General features: G+C 54.9%; 1 protein-coding gene and 1 pseudogene across 4 annotated transcripts in view; one reads left to right on the top strand and one right to left on the bottom strand.

Annotated features, from left to right (window-relative positions):
- Positions 1 to 1586: 1586 nt before the first annotated feature.
- Positions 1587 to 19901, bottom strand: part of TEX264 (testis expressed 264, ER-phagy receptor) — a 33376-nt gene continuing 15061 nt past the window's right edge. For all 4 annotated transcript variants that reach the window (XM_033209050.1, XM_033209057.1, XM_033209067.1 and 1 more), the window contains exons 4-5: positions 6292 to 6460; positions 1587 to 2186 (exon numbers count right to left, since the gene is read on the bottom strand). In XM_033209050.1, the coding sequence (XP_033064941.1) occupies positions 1894 to 2186; positions 6292 to 6460 (462 nt within the window). In that variant the 3' untranslated portion in view covers positions 1587 to 1893. The remainder of the gene's footprint in view (positions 2187 to 6291; positions 6461 to 19901) is intronic.
- Positions 11566 to 11684, top strand: LOC117084656 (annotated as a pseudogene).

The following is a 19901-nucleotide window of genomic DNA, read 5'->3' as shown; positions in this document are numbered from 1 at the left end:
ACATACACCCACTTGTGCATGTGGCAGTCCGTAGGGGGGCGGGGGTAATCACCAAGGACGAGCTTTTTCCCTGGACACAGAAACCCGATGCCCTGCTGCTGTGGAAAGAACACAGCTTTGAAACAAAACAGACACATCAAACCCAAACAAACACAAGCCCCATCACTAACAGGAGACAAGGTGGCAGTGGGAGACAGACATGCTGTCTTCTACCTCCAACTCTGCCACTGGCTGCTCTCACCCTCTCTGGCTGTCGAAGAGCAACCGCTCCCTGGGGTAGGTGAGCAATGGGCCAGGCCTCTGTTGACAGCAGGAGAGTGCTGAGGTGAGGAGTCACACACTCCTTCTAGCCACACTCCCAACCAGCTCAACAAGTCAGCCTCACAAAAGGCACAGGGCTGTAAACACAGATATGACTATGTACAGCACCAGCCAGAAAAGCCCATGATGTGGCCTGCAGCAAACAAGCTGCACAGTCACAGCTCATGGACACACAGTTACACACAGGCAGCCACCACTCCCAGCTGTGTGCACACAGATGAGGACATACACCTAGCCTTACACACAGTTGTACATGTGGACATGGCCACATACACAGTACATGTAAACATGCAACCACACACAGCTATACTTGTAGACAGCAATAATACACATGGGCACACCCCTGCCCCTAAGAACATCTGACCATATCTACGCACGGCTGCACATGTGGACACAGCCATGTTTATACAGCTGCTCAGACATGCCACAAATAACTGTACACAAAAACATGTCCACACATACATCGCCATAATTATGGATACACGGCTGCACAGAGCCATAGCTTTTATATGTGGACACAGCAAAACACATAGCTTTATACATGAACGTCATGAACATCACCACACACACAGTTGCACAGACACAGTCACACACAGTTGTATATGAACAAAGACCCCATAGAGATGCTGTTAGCTGGCCTCACATGCTCCTATAATACAACCATACACAGACACAAAGCACAGCAATACACACACACACACACACACAGGCACACAGCCATCCACACAGACTCAGTCATGCTCAGGTACAACCATACCCTGATGCTCACCTGGGCACAGCTTTACCCAAGCAGCCCCATCCGTGGTTATACAGAGACAAATGCATGAGTGTGAGGGCACATGCACACACACAGGTACACAGTCACTGGCAGGCACAGTGGGGCAGCCTCACCTACTGGGGAAGTACCAGCGTGCAGGCACACTAGAGCTACAGACACAAAGGCATCCCTTGGAGGCAGACGAAGACAGGCTGTGAGCTCCCCACTCCTGAGCCCTGGAGGGTACCCCATGCTCAGCTCTCACCCAAGCCAGGCTCTGCTTGCTCTCTGGCAACTGCAGTGGAGGGGCAGCTGGCCACTGAGGTCACAGAGTAGGAGGTGGAGGATCTCTAACACCCCTCCTCCCCTGACCCCAGGGTACCTGCCATATTCCCTCTGTTGTTTGTCCTGGGGAGGGGAGGCTCCTTCTCACTCCCAGCCTATCTGTACAGCCACTCCCCGCCACCCCCAGCCAAGGCAGAACTAACAAACAAATACACAACCCAAATCCAGGTGAAACAAGTAAATCATTGGCTTTATTGTGGGTCCTGGAAGCTCCGACATGAGTCTGAAAAAAAGACACAACAGGGGCGGCAGCCCTAGGGGCTGATGCAGAAAATAGTCCCTGGCTCCTTTGGCCCTGGGAGCCTAAAGGGCAGTAAGGAGAAGGCGTAGCAAGAGGCCTGGAGCAGGGGAAGTCAGGTCCCTCAGGAACCCCTCCTCCCCGAAAGGAAGGAGGAAGAGGGTTGGAGAGTCTGCTGGAGAGTCTGCTCAGTTCCTCAGCAACTGCACTGCAGGAGGGTGCAGGTCACGGGTTACTCCTTGCCCTTCTCAGGAGCACTGGGCTCCCAGGGCCACTTGGTAGTCCCCAGGGGCTCAGTCTCAGGGTCCAGCCGTGACTCGCCTAAGGGCCCCTCACCCTCCAGGTCCAGCTCCTCAAAAGAGGAGCCGCTGGCGCCTGACTCGCTGTAGCTGTGCTCGCTGCGGGTGTCACCGTCATCCCAGCCACGGCTGCTCGCCCCAGGTGACAGTGTAGCAACTGAAGTCTCCCGGCTGCCAGGGCTCACCTCCAAGCTTACAGAACTCGTGTCACTCATTGTGTCAGCTCCTATGGCCAGGAAAAGGGAGCACAGGTTAGCCAGGACCACCCCAAACCCTCCTCCAGGGAGAGGCAACTCAGCACACAGTGCACTCATGAATAATGCAGCCTCCCGGGCTCAGGGGGCTCGCTCCAGCTGCCCTCTGTCCTCTACCCTGACTGGGGCTGCACAGACAGGGCAGAGGGAAAGAGCGGGGAGGGAGGGAGGAGGCAGCTGTGCACTCCTCTCCCCACCCTGAATTAGCCTCAGCTCCCTGCACTTCCACACAGCCTGCTGCCCTCCCCCCTACATTTATTAAGGGCCACTCAGCCCTGAGGTGAGGAGCCGAGACAGAACAAAGAGACCCATCTAGTGTCCCCTCCACCTTCCCCCAACCCCATTTCAAGCTTCGAGAGAGATGTATCCAGGGCCAGCTACAGAACATCACCCAAGGGCATGAGGACTGCAGAATACAGCAGGAGGCCCCTCTGTAGCCCTCCCCCATGCAGGGCTCCCAGGAGCAGCATTCAGGGAGTCAGCAGGCCCCTGCCTCTGGCCCACACCAAGTCCCCACTTGAGGAGGGAGCTGAAGTATGAGCAGGATGGAGAAGGCCTGAGAAACACTCAACCAGCTGCAAGGAGGAGGGTGCTGGGATGAAACATGTTGGCTTTCTCTCCCTATGCCTGGGTCGACCCTGAGAAACCCTTACCCACCCCACCCCCAACGACTGGTGCTTCCTGAGCCACAAGATAGCAAAAGGGGATGATGAGAGCACTCTGCTGGTGGTTGGGGTGCCCCAAACCAGTGCTGAGCCAGGCTGATGGCCCAAATCCCTTCTAACCTGCTCCTTCTACCCCCAATACATCCTCCAAACAAGCAGCCCCTTCATCTGCCCTGTCCAGGAACAACCCCTGGGTTCATCTCCCTGAATCAGAGGCACTGAATGCAGGCTGGGGTGGCAAGGAGGAACACAGGGCTCAGGCCCGCTGTGTGCAGGAATCCAGACTGGGAGAGAGTGGATCTGCTACCCTTCATGTGTGATGGGGAGAGGGTCAGCTGTCAAACATCACAGAAGGTGAGGGGTGGGCCAGCTTCCCCAGCCGCTGTCTCCATGGTGCTGGAGCCAAGCCAGGTGCAGCTGGGGTCTGCCTGGCACCTGGACTCAGCCTGGGGCTTTCCTTGAGCCTCAGCTGGGGCCTAGGTTAGGGGTGGGAGAATTAGGAGGTGGGGGAATTTGGGGTCTCTCCCTACCCCCACCACCCACTCAGCCCCCAGAATATGCCCTCTGGGTGCTACTGGCAGAGGTGAGGTGAGTCCCAGAAGCCCAGGCTGCTGGCTCAGGGCTCTCCTCCTGCTGAGGCCCCAGGTGTGGCTCCCAGGACAGATGCCTGTGAATGAGGTGGTGGGGGAGCCGTGGGGGAGCCGTGGGGGCATGAGTTTTGGGTAGTTTCTTCTGACCAGGGGACAGGATGCCAGGCCCTCACTGCTCCTTAAATAATGATCAGTGCCCTAGGGGCTGCAGGCCTGAAAAGAGCAAAAGAGGGAGACAGTTTCTCCCTGGCCCTATTAAACTATATGTTCTGTCTGCCCACCCACTCAATGGCTCTCTTGGGACCCCAGGTACAGGAATGTGCCTGCTTTCCAGCATGCTACCTCCTACCACCCAACTCCTAGGCTAGGAGTGTTCAGAGGAAGGAGCCTCTGGGTGCCACCTTCAGGCCAGGACAGCCTGCTGAGATGAAGACAGCCCCTGGGGACATATATACACTTCAAGCAAAGGAATTCAGCTGGAGGCCAGGCACAGTGGCTCACGCCTGTAATCCCAGCACTTTGGGAGGCTGAGGTAGGTGGATCCAGACCAGCCTCGCCAACATGGCAAAACCCCATCTCTACTAAAAATACAAAAATTAGCCAGGCATGGTGGCAGGCACCTGTAATCCCAGCTACTCGGGAAGCTGAGGCAGGAGAATCGCTTGAACCCAGGAGGCAGAGGTTGCAGTGAGCCAAGATCATGCCACTTCACTCCAGCCCGTGCGAAAAAGGAAAACTCCGTCTTTAGGAAAAAAAAAAAAAAAAGATCCAGCTGGGCATGGTGGCTCATGCCTAGAATCCCAACACTTTGGGAGGCTAAAGGCAGGATCACTTGAGCTAACAAGTTCAAGGCCAGCCTGGGCAATATGGCAAAACACCATCTCTATAAAAAATACAAAAATTAGCCAGGTGTGGTGGTGCACACCTGTTGTCCCAGATACTTAGAAGGTTGAGGTGGGAGGACAGCTTAAGCCCGGGAGGCAGAGGCTGCAGTGAGCTGAGATCTTGCCACTGCACCACTCCAGCATGGGCGATAGAGTCAGACCTTGCCTCAGAAGAAAAAAAAAAAAGGAGTGCAATACAGGGAAGTAGCATCCCTATAGCCCCACTAAGATCTACATAGGAGGAGGTCCAACAGTCCCATGCCTGCATCCCTGGGGAGAAGATACCAGGCAAGGCAGGGCCCTATCTAAATCCCCAGGGCTGCTAAGGCAGGAGATTTGAAGCCCACCCCCTTCACCCCAATCCCTCCCTCCCACTCTGCCCACAGCCAGTGCAAGATGATCAAATATTCATCGCCTCTCTGGAGCTAAATAATACATCAATGTAGTAATAGGCACAAGGCAGCTAATTACCCCCTTTCACCTCTCAGCCCAAGATGGGGCCACAGCAGGGAGGTGGGCAGGGACAGGCCAAGCCTTGGGCAGTCAGACACCCTGCATGCACCCACCACCAACTGCTGTGTCAGTGGCATGCACCTGGCGGGCAAACACCGAGTCCCCCTGGGGTGTCAGGACAGGCCCTGTGAGAGGTGGGCAGACCCCTTGGTCCCAACACCAGGGAGTGGGTGGGTGGGCTGGAGGGGAGGAAAACAGGCTGAGGAGCTGGGGAATGTGGGAGCCGCTGCTGCAGCCAGCTGTAGTGGGTGCCAAGCAGTCCTTCAACTCCCCTGGCAGGCAGTGTTTGGGAGGGAAGGAAGCTGGGAGGGTGGGTCAAGGAGGGGGAGGCCGACAGCAGAGGGAGGTCACAGGAAAGTGAAGGCACTCTGTCTTCCTGCCCTGGAGGCTGCCTGGGCCTGCTGACCTTGTGCCATGTCCTGTGCCCACAGTAGGGGAACTGAAGAGTGTCTGCTGGGCACTACCAGGCAGAAGGGAGCTGTACCCCACGGAGGTAATTAAGTGGCAGATAAAGTTAACTGTGTTGGACATAGACCCCTAGGGAGTAGAGACTGCTCCCAGTACCCTCCTGTCTAGCCCTAGCTGACACATGTCTCCCTAGGGTGACCTTGGCTGTTGAAGACTGGATGGGCAGATCATCTGTTAAAGAAGGAGGGGAGGAGGGACAGTTCCTCTCCCCACAGCCCTGTACCACTCCTAGAAGTCACAAATTCCACCAGGTTGGCCAAGGATAAGGCCCCCTGGGACCATCTGGGATGTAACCCAGCAGATCTCCTTGTGCCTGAGACAGCCCGGGGTCACAGAGATCACTGCAGAGAGGTGGGCAGGCAAGCAGCCTTCCAGCCTGGACCTGGGGCCTTGAGGCTGCCAGCAGGAGTGTGGACTGGCCCTGGAGGATGGCACAGGGGACAGATCTCCTGGCTCCCCTCTGCATGCTCCCTGGTTGTTCCCTGGCAGGGAGAAAGCAGCTGGCTCTGGGTGGGGCCCGTACTGAGGGACAGGAGAACACTTTGCTCCCCTCCTTACCTTCCAGATCTATGCCAGTCTTACTTTCTGCTGAGCCCCACACAAGGGACTCCTTTCCTGAGCAGCCTCAGCCCCCTCCCATGAACATCGAGTTGTCTGTGATCTTTGTTTCCAAGGGTACTCCTGCTACATCTGGAGGGAATCCAGGCAGGGTCTTTGTATCTGTGTTGCCAGGAGGTAATGTGTGTGAATCCAGATCTATGTAGATCCATGTGTCTGGGAATAGGCAACTCCACATGTGGGTCCTTGGGTAGGTGGGTCTCCTTCCTCCCTCTGCCAAGCATAGCCTGACACCCACAGTGCCAACCCAGAGAGGAAGGAGCCTCCTCAACCAAGCCCCTGGAGTCCAGAAGAGAGGAGCTCCAGGAGGGCCCCATCCTCATACCCCATCTTCTGTACCTGTGCCATCCACCTGGGTGTCACTGGCCTCCGCAAGCCCCCGCCATTTCCGCTCTGTCTCCTTCACTTCAGGCACATAGAAGTCTCCCTGCCGTGCCAGTGGGCACATGAAATGGATCTGGTCTTCCTGGTAGATCTCCAGCCGAGGATAGGCACACAGCTTCCGCGCCTAGTCAGACAGTGGCAAAAGGTAAAATGAGCCCTACAGGGCCCCTGACTCACTTGTCCCTGGGTGGCCCCCAGAACTGTTTATTACCTATTCCGTCCCAGGGGCTGGTTCTGCCTCTCAACCTCTTCCAAGTTCCAAAGCCCTGCTGAGGGAGGCACACATAGATCACCCTAACAGCAGGGCCCCATAGTCCAGAGTGCAATAACAGTCTGAAGACCGAGGACGACATCCTAGGGCAAGCGGTAAAAGAACCCAGGAGCCTGGCACTGCTCTCCTATGTGTACATCTGAGACCAGAAATCTGTTCCAGAAGGCACTGGTCTCACAGAGCCATGAAGCTTGGCACCCCTGGACCACCCCAGGATAGGGACTCCATGTGCTCAAGCCAAAGTCTCACCTGCCAGACTTTCCATCCCAGGACCCCCTGGCCCTGACCTCCTCTCCACCCTGGACAACGCTGACTGACCCATAGATATCAGAAGACCAGTACCCTCAGTCCTTAGGCCTCCAGCCGTTGCTCTTGCAGACATGCTACTATAGACTCTGAACAAGGATCAAGGCCAGTTAAACAACACTTCCACTCCCATTCATTCCCCTGCTAGTTCAGATCTATATCAACCTCTGAGACTATCAGGTGTGGTTCCCATACCTCCTCACGTATAAACCCAGGGTTTTAGCTGATAGGGAGGAGGGAGACCCTGGACTGGAAGGGCAGGTAAGACAAGTAGATCTAGCACAGGACATTATGCAATGGGCTGATGTACCACCTTTTGGGCCCCAAGTTCCAAAAGGCACTCCACCTCCCTCTGCCTAGACACAGAATCCAATGCTCTGATGTGTATGGAGGGGAACAGACATGCCAGAGTCACCCTGAGGCGGGCAGTGACAGCCAGAACAGGGGGTCAAGTGCTTCTCACTCACGGTCTGCCCCCCCACCTTTCCTGCGACGGAACACAAATACCCACTAAGATGACTGCAAGGCCCCTGCCGTCACTGCTTACCCGCCAACCTTCACAATACGACTATTTATAGCACTCGCACCACTCTCACCATGAGCTCTGAAATGAGCCTTCCACTTAGCAGTAATGAGAAACTTATTGCCTGGCAAGGAGAAACCATTCCAGGACTCCACTTGTCCGCCTGCCTGGCCAACCCTAGGGTTGAGGAACCTCCTTCAACTAAAGCAAGCAAGCAATGAACAGTTAAAAACAAGCCCAGGCCGGGCGCGGTGGCTCAAGCCTGTAATCCCAGCACTTTGGGAGGCTGAGACGGGCAGATCACGAGGTCAGGAGATCGAGACCATCCTGGCTAACACAGTGAAACCCCGTCTCTACTAAAAAATATAAAAAACTAGCTGGGCGATGTGGCAGGCACCTGTAGTCCCAGCTACTCGGGAGGCTGAGGCAGGAGAATGGTGTAAATCCGGGAGGCGGAGCTTGCAGTGAGCTGAGATCCGGCCACTGCACTCCAGCCTGGGCGACAGAGGGAGACTCCGTCTCAAAAAAAAAAAAAAAAAAAAAGCAAGCCCATGGATGATAAAGGGAAAGGGGAGTGAGCCTGAAAGGTTTATCTAGCTAGTACCTTCAGCAGCCAGCTGGAGGAAGGGTGCATCTAGGAGGCCACGTGGGAGGTGGATGGCCTGGCCCATGTCTGGTTGTGGCTCAGCCTCTGACTCCACGGGTGATCCAGGTAAAGCCTTTCATCCTAAGTCTCCATGTGCTCAACAATAAAATAGAACACCCCAACCCTGATGCTTCCAAGGTCAGTGAAGGAAAGTCATCATTTTTTAATAGTTGGATTCAAATCTTCTTTGCCAACCTGGGTGCCCTCGGGGCTTCCTCCACCTCAAGAGTCCATGCCCCTGACACCTCCCATTTCTAAACACACAGATGGCTGTCTTTGCTTCTCTACCCACCCACATACCCACTCCAGCCTTGGTCTCCAGGAGGATGCTAAACAAGATCACAGTGTCAGGAAGCAGGAGCTGTCAGGCTCTGGGGCCCCTCCAATGCCAGCACTTGGAGGCAGGCATCTGCCAAACCTGAGCCCCACTCAGGAAACTGGGCCAGGTCACTGAGGCCAGGGGCAGGGAGGCCCCTGAAGAAGATCCAGGTCCTTCCCCAGTAGCTAGATGGAAGAAAAGGATCCCTGAATCTAGTCAGGGCATGGCCTTCACCAACATCCTCACACTCTGGACAAAGGGTCCAAAGCGTAGCAGCTGAGTGGCCATCACAAGAGCAGCAGACATTTGGCTTTTGGGGAAGATCCCAGAAGCTAGAGCCTGTGTCCACCCAGAGATTCCAGGGACAACGGGGACCCTACCCCAACCCCTCTCAACACTCAAGCCACCTCCCTAGCTTCCCTTCTGGAGGAACTTGGCAGTAACAAGATGATAAGAGGGAGTACTACTCTTTCCACCCTCTCCCCTAGGCTGGGCAGCACCAGGCTGCCACCCTGTGCCACCTGCTCTGCCAGCCTCCTTGTTGGCAGGCGGGAGGCAGTCTGCAGCTGTTCTGCGCATCTGCCTCCTCCGGAGAGCCTGGCTCTGAAGTTGCCCGGCTGTGGACAGCCCCGTTGCCATGGAAACTGCATCCTCCATACTTGCCATCGCCTTCATCTCAGAGCCATCAGGGACAATAGAGGAACAAGGGAGACAGCGGATGGAGAGAAAACTGTGGCCCTGCCACACAGCCCTTCCTTCTCTGCTCAGCTCTCCCTCCTCACAGCATCCCACACAGGGAGCACCAGGTCCTACAGCCTGTTCCCAGACCCCTGGAGGGGCAGCCTCAGGTCCAAAATTAGCCTGGTCCTATCCGCTGTTACCTGGGGGCCCTGGTCCTCCCTACTGGAGGGAGACATGGAGCTAATTAAAGTGCCATTGACTGTTAAGCCCCAAATCATTATAGCACCAGGTCCTACCAAAATTCAGACTTGGGTAGAGAAAGGGCAGGAAGAAGGCAAAGGAGCAAACTTATAAGCCAGGCCCACAGACAGAGAAGGGCTTGTAGTTGCCCCTGGCCCTTCCTGGGAGACTGCTCTCCCTTCCATGCTCTGCCCACTGAGCAAGAACGAGTCTAGTGGGGGCTGGGAATAGAGGGTGAGGGGCAGGACGAGCTATATGATCTGTCCCTGAGTGACCAGGCAGAGAGGACAAGCCCTTTCCCTCCCAGTCAGGTGCAACCTCAGAGGGAAGAGAGGGTGACCATGGCTGGCTCTCAGGTCCTTGCTGCGCGGTAGGAGCCACAGCCCGGGAAATATGTCAATGAGCCAGTAAATATTGGAAAATCATTGGAGGAAGGCAAGGCCAGCTGCCTCTCCCTCAGCTAGCCCCAGGGAGCCCTTGGAGAGCAGACTGCCAATGGCCAAGGACACTAGCTCAAGGTCACACTGGGCTGGCCCCTCTGGTGAAGAGCCTGGGTGGGCCTGGGGTCCTCCTACCCCTGGCACACCCCCTTCCACAGCCCAGACAGCCAGAAGTGTGTGGAAGCATCGCCAGGACATGAGAACATGCTCTGCCACTGACACCACTGGCCATCTGACAAACCCACAGCCCAGAGCAGCTCACTCCCACACACAGACCCAAGGAGACCATAAAGCCTCTTTCCAAGGTGGGAAAGTTGCAGATGTTCACATTCCTTTCCACCTAACAGGCAAAAGTCAGTGAATCATGCCAAGGTGCTGCCAAGGACTGCTAGAAACTGGATTCAGAGTTCTGGTCCCTCAGACACACCTCCGGGCCTTCCCTCCCACCTGGGTCTTCCACATGCAGAAACAAGATGAGGACTTGTGACACCACCCATGATGCAGGAATTTCTAAGAGACCCCAAACACCAGCACTTCCCCACCACCACCCCACCCTGCACCAACACCTGCTCACCCACTCAGGAGTGCTGGTAAAAAGGGGAAGGAGCAGCTCACCCACCTCACACAGGCTGCCACAGTACCACTGCCTCGGCTACCTTGGGGACACATCACACACTCCCAACTCACCTCAGCCTCAGTTCGTCTCCTGGGTAGGGTGCAGGCATTTAGCCCATTCAGCTAAGGGCTCCCACAACAGGGCAAGACTGATACACCAGGCCAAGGTTTCCCCACAGGACCCATAGTGCCTCCCCAGCAGGTCTTTCTGAATTATGGGAGAGGAAGAAAAGAGATAAGAGAGGACCTGAACTATCCTCATTTAGTGCTTTGTACTCAGGACATCACCCTGTGCCCTGGCTTCATCTAGGGGTTGGGAGCAAATCGAAGACAGAAAAGATCAGGCCCAGGATGGAGGCTGATGATGGGTCCCACTCCCAGGCTACCCAGAGGCTGGAGGTTTGCTTAGAATTAGGTGGCTGCAAATGCCCAAAAGAAGGAGGCAACGTGTGGGCCAAGGACTGGGTCACATCTCCTACCTAAGCTCTAGGCCCAGAAAGGGATGAGGTCTGGCTGAGGGGTCCTGGGCCTTGCCTTACTGTTCACCCTGAGCTACCCAATCCTATCTATCCTTCTGTGCCAGGCTGGACACCCAGGCAGCTGCACAGCCAGAAAGCAGCTGTTGCATCCCACCCGAGGTGGTGGCATCTCCTTGCTGGATGAAGTGATGCATGCTCATTTTTAATTACAGACGACGACATGTACCTGCCTGCACACAGCAGTCCCTGCAAGTGGGGGCTCAGACCCTAGAGGCCCCTCAGGCAGCTGGTCTTCATGGCATGTGAATGCTTTGTGGAGGTACAGCAAGAGGCTGCAGCTAGAAGGTAGCAGGTTATTATTCTGCCCAGAAATTTTCCTCTCACCTCCACCAGGCTGCCTCAAAGCCTCTGGCCCAGAAGCTAGACCTGTCTGTTGGTGCTCTGGGGCCTTGCCACACCAACAGGGAGAGCCTGCAGAAGGGCTGGTGAGCACTTCCCCTCTCTCTACTCTCCCCTCACACCAGGAGAGCCCAAAGCTCTGAAAATAGCAGGCAAAGGAGATAGGGAGTAAGACAGGATTGCCAGGGAGGGGAGAGAGGAAGCAGGACGTGGCAGAGAGCACCCCAGGCAGGAGCCTAGGGCGTTGGCTTGGCTAGACAAATGGGTAGCTTCCCTCTGGCCCTCAATTTGCCCAAGTATGAAATAAAGGGTCTACAGCCATACCACCCTGAATGCGCCTGATCTTGTCTGATCTCAGAAGCTAAGCAGGATCGGGTCTAGTTAGTACTTGGATGGGAGACTGCCTAGGAACACCAGGTGCTGTAGGCTTTTGGCCTATCACTCCCTCCCTCTTTCCCTCTTTGGCCAGGCGTGGTGGCTCACGCCTGTAATCCTAGCACTTTGGGAGGCCAAGGCGGGTGGATTACTTGAGGTCAGGAGTTTCAGACCAGCCTGGCTAACATGGTGAAACCTTAACTCTACTAAAAATACAAATATTAGCCAGGTGTGGTGGCAGGTGCCTGTAATCCCAGCTACTTGGGAGGCTGACGCAGGAGAACTGCTTGAACGCGGGAGACAGAGGTGCAGTGAGCCGAGATCGCACCACTGCACTCCAGCCTGGGCAACAGAGCAAAACTGTTTCAAAAAAGAAAAAGAAAAAAAAGGAAGGAAGGAAGGAAGGGAGGGAGGGAGGGAGGGAGGGAAGGGAGGGAAGGAAGGGAAGGAAGGGAAGGGAGGAAAGGGAGGAAAGGGAGGAAAGGGAAAGAAAGGAAGAGATTAGAATAGATGATCTCAAAAGAAGTGAGGAACTGGAAACGATGAATAAAAACACCATTATGTGAAGATAAGAAAACTGTATATTCAGAAAACCCAAAAAGAATCAATGGAGGGACTACCATGAACATTAAGTCACAAAGGTAACTCAAGCACAGCCCATTTTTCTGTGCAGCAGATCAGCCAATTAGAAAACATAATGGAGGCCAGGCATGGTGGCTCACACCTGTAATCCCAGCACTTTGGTAGGCTGAGGCGGGCGGATCACCTGGGGTCATGAGTTTGAGACCAGTCTGGCCAACATGGTGAAACGCTGTCTCTACTAAAAATATAAAAATTAACCGGACATGGTGGTGGATGCTTGTAGTCCCAGCTACTCGGGAGGCTAAGGCAGGAAAATTGCTTGAACCCAGGAGGCAGAGGTTGCAGTGAGCCAAGATAGTGCCACCGCACTCCAACCTGTGTGACAGAATGCGACTCTATCTCAAAAAAAAAAAAATAAAAAAGAAAACATAATGGAAATGAGATATAACAGCCCTCTTGGGGTTAGGATGAACCCAGGGCCAGTCTGGGAGCCCCATGCTGAAAGGCAGGGAATGGCAGAGGAGCCAGGCAGGCAGGTCCACGCCTGGGTGGGAACCTGGGGAAGACTGCAGAAGGGGAAGGTGTGAGGGAGAGTGGGGCGGGAGACGGTGTGCTGTGCCTGGCACCCCAGCCTGCTGCGCCTGCTGCTGCCACTGCCTGAAGACTTTTCATTTTCACCTCAGAGCCGGCAGCTCGCCACACAATTTACACCTCTGTTCATCTCCCTGGCACGACGCAGACCCTGGCTTCCTGGGCAGCCCGTGGAGGAGGGCCTAGGCAGCAGTCAAGCACCAGGGCAGACTGGGGTATTGAGGGGTAGGGAAATAATGTTTCCCTCTAAGCAGGCACATGGGACACAGGCTCTGGAGCACCTTAGTGCCCAGATAGACTGGGAGGCCCCTAATCCTGCATCCATACCCAGCCTTACCTTTCTCTAGGCCCAGAGGGCCAAGATACAACCCTGGCTCAGCCCTGCTCTGGCCTTCTCGGGCCTGGGCCCTTGTGTGGCCGGACCAGAGGGTTGGAGAGTACGGGAGTGAGTACCCCAAGGAGAGCTCAGTTAGAGCACTGGGTGAGTCAGCCCTGAGATCCCATTGCTCTCCCTTGCAAATCTGGGAGGAGAGCCACAGCCTTCCAGATGATGGCCCTACCATCGCAAGCTCCACAGCCTACCCCCTCTCCAAGATCCAGCACTCTTAGCAGCTTGTCTGTGTAGTCAAGGACCTTGAGCCCTGTCCTGCTCACAAGCTGACAAACTGGTTGCTGATGATTACCCAGCAGCAGGAAGGCTGCTCGTACAGATGGAGCTGTGAAGCCAAGCACCTGAGAGCCAGAGGAGTCAGGAATTGCCAGAGGGGAAGGACAAGTGGGCAAGTGGGGATGCAGAGGAGACAGGGGACAGAAGAGAGGGAGAGGAAAAGGCCCTGAATTTCTCATCTCCAACTAGGACCTCTGACCTCTGCTCCACTCCTCAGGGAAGTCCCTTCCTTCCCACCTGCATAACTAGACAGCTAGCCTCTCCTCATCTGAGGGCTCAGCTGAAGGAGAAGTAGTTCTGCTTGGGGAAGAGGGGGTGCACTGCGAGTTCTTTCCTTGGAATCTCTTTCCTCTCCCTAATTCCAATCTTGAGCTTCCTGGAGAAGAGCAACAGAATTCTTCCTTGATAAGTAAATTCCATCTGCCTGGGTAAGAAGGCTCCCTCTGGATTGGTGACAGCCCAACCCCACAGCACCATCCAGACAAGCTTCAGCCCCCAGGGTCCTGCAGGGCTGCCAAGCTACAATATCCGAGCTGGTATTTTGAGAGTGGTGGCTCCCACGCCGCCCCAGCAAAGGCTGGCTTTGTGCTTTCATTCCTGGGGGAAGGGAGGGAGGTGGGGTAAAGCTAGAGAGGCTAAGGAGCAGGTTCCAGTGCCTAGGCTAACAAAAAGGAGAGGCCTGGCCCTCAACACCTCAATACCCAAAGGTAGCTCCCTAAGGGGGCCAGGGAAGCCAAGCCCTGATGTGGTGGGAGGATCGCCTCTTGGCTTGGGGACATCTGGGAATGAAAAGTCACTGCTACTTTCTGCTAACTTGCATTATCCTTTTGCAGAATTTAGCTGTGGCCTCTGGCTCTTCCTCCTTATCTCCCAGGTACTCAAGAGACTTGATCTGAATCCCAGCCTGGATACTGTAACTCATCTGCTCAGACGCCATCAGTGTCTCCCTAGTACCTGCAGGACCCAGCCTAATCTCTTAGGCCCAAACTCTTGCTCCTCTCCTGTACTCCAGTCTCACTGGATACACAAACCATGACTGCCACCAAGCCAGTACTTCTGCCTGACCTGCCTTGCCACCTGGGGAACACTGCCCACCTTACAGATGCAGCCCAAATGCCACCACCCTACAAGGGTTGTTTTGCCTTTCCCAGCAAATCTATCCCTCCCCTCCCCACCCCGAGGCATGGCTAGGCTCTGTGGCTGGAGGAGATGGAGGAGGAAAGAGTGCTGAAGGATTGTCACTCAGCTCCAGGTCCTGATGCTGCCAAAAGTGCCCTCCTCCCTGTGCCAGAGCAGGCCACTTAGCAGGTGGCAGCACCAGCAGGTGAACCAGCCCTTGAGATCCAGGGAGGGAAGCCTGGGAATAGAACCGCCTCTGCCTCACTGAGGGTGTGGACATGAGGCCCAATAAGGTGCCTGCAGCAGCTGCTTCCTGTGCCCAGAGCACTAGTGAGTGCCTGCTGGGCAAGCAGGTACACAGCCTCTTCTTATGCTTAGACTCGGCTCTCCCAGCAGTCTCCTAGACCTGAAGCCTTAGCCCCCAACTGTGACTACCAGGGTTGGAGAAAGAAGATCAAGTGGATTTGGGATATGCTCGGGATGGTGCCCCAGGGCATATCCCAAATTGACAACAAGTCCTTGGCCTCTTGGTTCCAGCCCCACTTATGTATAGGACAGAGTGGCAAAAGGCATGTAGCCATCAGAACAATCCTCAGCCTAAGGGACCCAGTCTGGACTCAGCCACTGCTCCATCCCTTGACCTTGGGGCACCTTCCTTCCCTAGGCCTCAGCCTCCCCATCTGTAAAACAACGGGGATACTGGCTTTGATTAGGACTCTATCATGCCTCCTAGCTGGTTCCTCCATGCACAGAACAATGACACACACAAGAGACCTCAGTCTCTTGCTGAATAAGTGACTGAGCTGAGATGCCAAGAGGGCCTCCCTTGTTAAAAATAAAGTTTGGAAGCCTCCCACATTAGCTTGGCAAAGGTGACAGTCAGGAAGAGGGAAATGACCGCAGATTTCACATTCCTGTTGGGGCTTCCTCACCTGCTTCTTTTTTTTGAGATGGAGTCTTGCTCTGTCACCCAGGCTGAAGGGCAGTGTCGTGATCTCAGCTCACTGGGCAGTGTTGTGATCTCAGCTCACTGTAACCTCTGCCTCCCGGGTTCAAGCAATTCTCGTGCCTCAGCCTCCTGAGTAGCTGAGATTACAGGCGTGTGCCACCAAGTCCAGCTGATTTTTGTACTTTTAGTAAAGATGGGGTTTCACCGTGTTGGCCAGACTGGTCTCAAACTCCTGACCTCAGGTGATCCAGCCACCTCAGCCTCCCAAAGTGTTGGGATTACAGGCGTGAGCCACCGCGCGTGGCGTCCTCACCAGTATTTTCCCTGCCGTGGCCTTGTTGCTCTGCACTGATGTTTTGACCCCAGCGTGGACTCAGACCCACCTACTGACTCCCTCAGGGTCACTGAGGCAGACTAAGGGGAAACAAACACAAGGGGTTCTGTTCCCACTGGACAGAACGCAGGCTGTGGCCAGGCTGTTTCGAGCTTCCTCACAGCCATGGCTCAATAGGCTGACCCACTTCCACAGGCACCCTGCTGGGGCCCACAGGCCTTAGTTCCAAGATGGCTGCCCCATAATGCTATCACCACTCAGGAGTTCAGTCACCACCACCCCAGGAGAACTCCAACCTGCAGCTTCCCAGGGTCCCTCCAGGTCCAGCTTCCAATCAGTCACACTCCCCTCAAGACAAGTGCCTCTCTTTGGAGCCCCTGCCCTACCTGCACAAGGGCTGGGCCCTGGTGCCTCCCAGATCCACTCACACTGCAGTTACAGCATCCTCAGGATCGAGAACAGACATGCAGTGGGCGGGACTGGAGGTGGCATCTGCCCAGTATTGTACCTCTCTTAGGACAGAGGTTTTCAAACCAGTTGAGCCTCAGAAGCTCCCTTCCAAACAAAAGCTCAAGACACCTGGGTTGTAAAACGCACAGGCAGAACTACCTCAGGTGAAGCAGGTAAGGGTCTGAGTACAGCCTCCGCCCCAGGCTAATAGCCACAGGGCACCTCAGCACAGTCAGAACAGTCTGAGAACTATGGTCTGGGGTCCTTGCCTTACTTCCTTACTTTACTTCCTTCCTTTTCCTTCCTTCTTCTTCTTCTTCTTCTTCTTTTTTTTTTTTTTTTTAATGTTTTTACTTTTATTTTTTGAGATGGGTTTCACTCCTGTTACCCAAGCTGATGTGCGATGGCGTGATCTTGGCTCACTGCAACCTCTGCCTCCTGAGCTCAAGCAATTCTCCTGTCTCAGCCTCCTGACTAGCTGAGACCACAGGTCCATGCCACCATGCCCAGTTAATTTTTTTGTATTTTTTTTCTGTAGAGACGAGGTTTCACCATGTTGCCCAGGCTGGTCTCAAACTCCTGAGCTGGAGTAATCCACCTGCCTCGGCCTCCCAAAGTGCTAGGATTACAGGGGTGAGCCACCATGTCCCCTTCATTTATTTATTTATTTTTCAGCAGAGTCTCACTCTGTCACCCAGGATAGAGTGCAGTGGCATAATCATGGCTCACTGCAGCCTTGACCTCCCAGGCTCAAGCGATCCTCCCACCTCAGCCTCCTGAGTAGCTGGGACTATAAGTGCCTGGCTAATTTTTTTTTTTTCCTGTTTTTTTTTTTTTTTTAGAGGCAGGGTCTCACTTATGTTGCCTAGGCTGGTCTTGAACTCCTGGGCTCAAGTGATCCTCCTGCCTCAGGTTCCCAAAGTGTTGGGATTACAGGCATGAGCCACCACACCTGACCTTATCCCCTTTAAGCCCCTGGTAAGACAGTCCCAGTCAACCCAGCTGTCCCAGAATTCAGCCACCAAGGTTCCCCTCAGAGGCTCACTACATCCCCTTGGTGACCCCTCCCCACACACTTTTCTCCAATTTGATGGTGGATGGTCAGACATTAGTCTGACCTCCAGGGCCACCTGCACTCCCCAGCCAATCAGCCGCTACATGAACAATGCCCTGTAACACCCTAAACTTGGGAGAAGAAGATCAAACCATTTTACAAAGACCCTCCCCTAAAAACTCCCTGAAATCAGAGACCACGGGGAAGGACACTTATGAAAAGGACTTTGGACGGATCTGGGAGAGAAGTCAGGTATGGGGGCTTGGCTATGCCAGTGGAGCACTCTTAATGGCCTTTCCCACCAAGTGCTACAGACAGATATGAGCAAACTGCACTAGAGACCTTACACACACAATCCCACACATGGAATTCCTAGGTCCATCCCTCAGTCCTGGTCTGTTCCATGTGTCCGAAGCCTTCCCTGGACACTCATTAAGACTGTGGTGAATTTGGGGGCCTCTGCCCATTGCTCTGGGCTCACATCTGGGCCCCATCTCTCCTCTGCAGGTTTGCAATTTCAAACAAGCTCTGTTCCATCCTGCAGCTTCCAGAAGACACCCCCTTCCTGGGACTTGGGGAGTGGTCTCCTCCTGTACTAGAGGCCACCTCCTTGGACTCCAGTGGAGCAGCCTGACAAAGCTGAGGCATCTTCCATATGGAGTGATGGTCACACAGTACCCATGGATTCCTGGGGAATGAGTGTTCAGCCTGGGGGCCCTTAGCAGTTTACATGGAGAAAGGCAGAGCTCCAGCTCCTATAGCAGTTTGCCAGGCTGCCAAGCTGGGGGAGGCTAGCCAGAGAGCCAGAGGCTGCCATGCAAACCAGGAAAGCTGAGATCAGCCATCCCTTCCAGAATCCCGAGAGTCCTGACAAGTGCTCCTTGGGCCTCGCACTATGAACTTCGGGTTTGTTGGTCTCAGGTCCCTCTGTCCCATGAGATCAATCTGGTCCCAGGCTCAGGCACATCTGCAACTCCCAGGACAGCAGCTGCTCTCCACCTCCCAAACCCAAAGCTAAGATCCATTCACCCCTGCCCCTCACCCAGCCTCTAGAGAGGCTGGTGAGCCTGACACATCCTCCCCCCACAACTCCTGGCAGCAGGGCTCCTGGCATCCCTCACCCCTGACAAAACAGAAAGCTGACGGCTGCTGTCATTCCATTTGAAGAACCTTCACAGCAGTCCCAGATCCAGAGAGAAAAAGAAGGGTGTACACACACGCACACACACACAGCTAAAGGCAGTCAGCTGTTGGCGCTAGAGTCAGAAGCACCCAGTCTCATTAGTAATCTCCTTTCTTTGACCCCAGGGCAGAGGAGATGAAGGCAGGGATGGAAAGGAAGCTTATACTCTCTCCTTGCTGTCTCCTGGGCTGAGAGAGGCACAGGGCCACCCCTGTCCACTGCATGCTGTGACCAGCAAACAGAGCTAGCCCCTTCCTCATCTCTCCCCTGGCTTTGTTCCCCAAGACGCAAGGTCAGGCTAAACACAGGGGTAGAGGCAACCCCCACACCCTGCTGCCAAAACAAGCCCAGGACCTTGGGCCATGCCTCTTCTGTGGGCAGCTGGCCTCTATCTTACTCTCCCTGCTGATGGCCAAGCCCACACAAGCATGCCTCACAGGGGAGAAGCCCCTTGCTCTCCCCCACATCCCTGGCTTTCTTGTCTCAACCCCCACTCTAGGATCACAGCTGACAGGCTCCCATGGGAGCGGGGAGGAAGGAGGAAGGGCTTTCATCAAAGAGGTGACGTCAAAACCAGGCAACTTGTGAAACTGTCAGGGGCCGGGAAATTTGGACAAAGGTGTCTAAAAATAAACCCCTGAAGCCAGGAAAAGGCTTTGGTGGCTGAGTTGCTCGCCACCACACCACATGCCACACGTCCTGTTCTGAGGTCTGGAACCCAAGAAGTCTCTTCCCGGGGGTGCCCCTCCAGACGGGCCCACGAGGTTGAGGATGGCACCGACAGGACTGGAGAGGCCTTCCTTGAGTGAAATGGGGGAGGACTCCCCAGAGGTGGCACACTAAGCAGGCCTAGGGCACTGGTATCTTCCTTCCTGCCTACACCACCAGCCAGCCCGCCCCCACCTCCAGTCCAACCGCAGCCAGGCAAGCACATCCTGCCCAGCACCCCTTCTGGCCACCACCCTCCAGCTCACAAAGGAAACTCCCCTCTGTTCTCCCTGTGCCCCTGCCCTACCACTGTGACAGCCCTCCCCTTTCCAGGTCTTCTCACTCCTGATTCTTCAAACCTGTTCTTGACCACCAAGGACACAGCTGGTGACCCAGGGCCTCATTTATTCATTCCTCAGCCCCAACACCAGACTCCAGGGACATCTGAGCTCCCATTTCCATCATCAACACTCTGTCCCTTTCCCCAAGCTGCTTTGGTGAACAAAGTTGCAAGGATCCTCCAAGTGTAGCAGGCTCTCATTCCCACTGACTCTCTTGTCCTGTTCTCTGACCCCTGCCACACTGGCCACACCCTCTGCACAGCCTTTGCTGCCACAGGCTGTCTATCGCCTAC

This window comes from Trachypithecus francoisi, unplaced genomic scaffold (assembly GCF_009764315.1).
Source record: "Trachypithecus francoisi isolate TF-2019V2 unplaced genomic scaffold, Tfra_2.0 Lachesis_group0, whole genome shotgun sequence".
Lineage (NCBI taxonomy): Eukaryota > Metazoa > Chordata > Mammalia > Primates > Cercopithecidae > Trachypithecus > Trachypithecus francoisi.
This window is presented reverse-complemented; position numbering and strand designations above follow the sequence as displayed.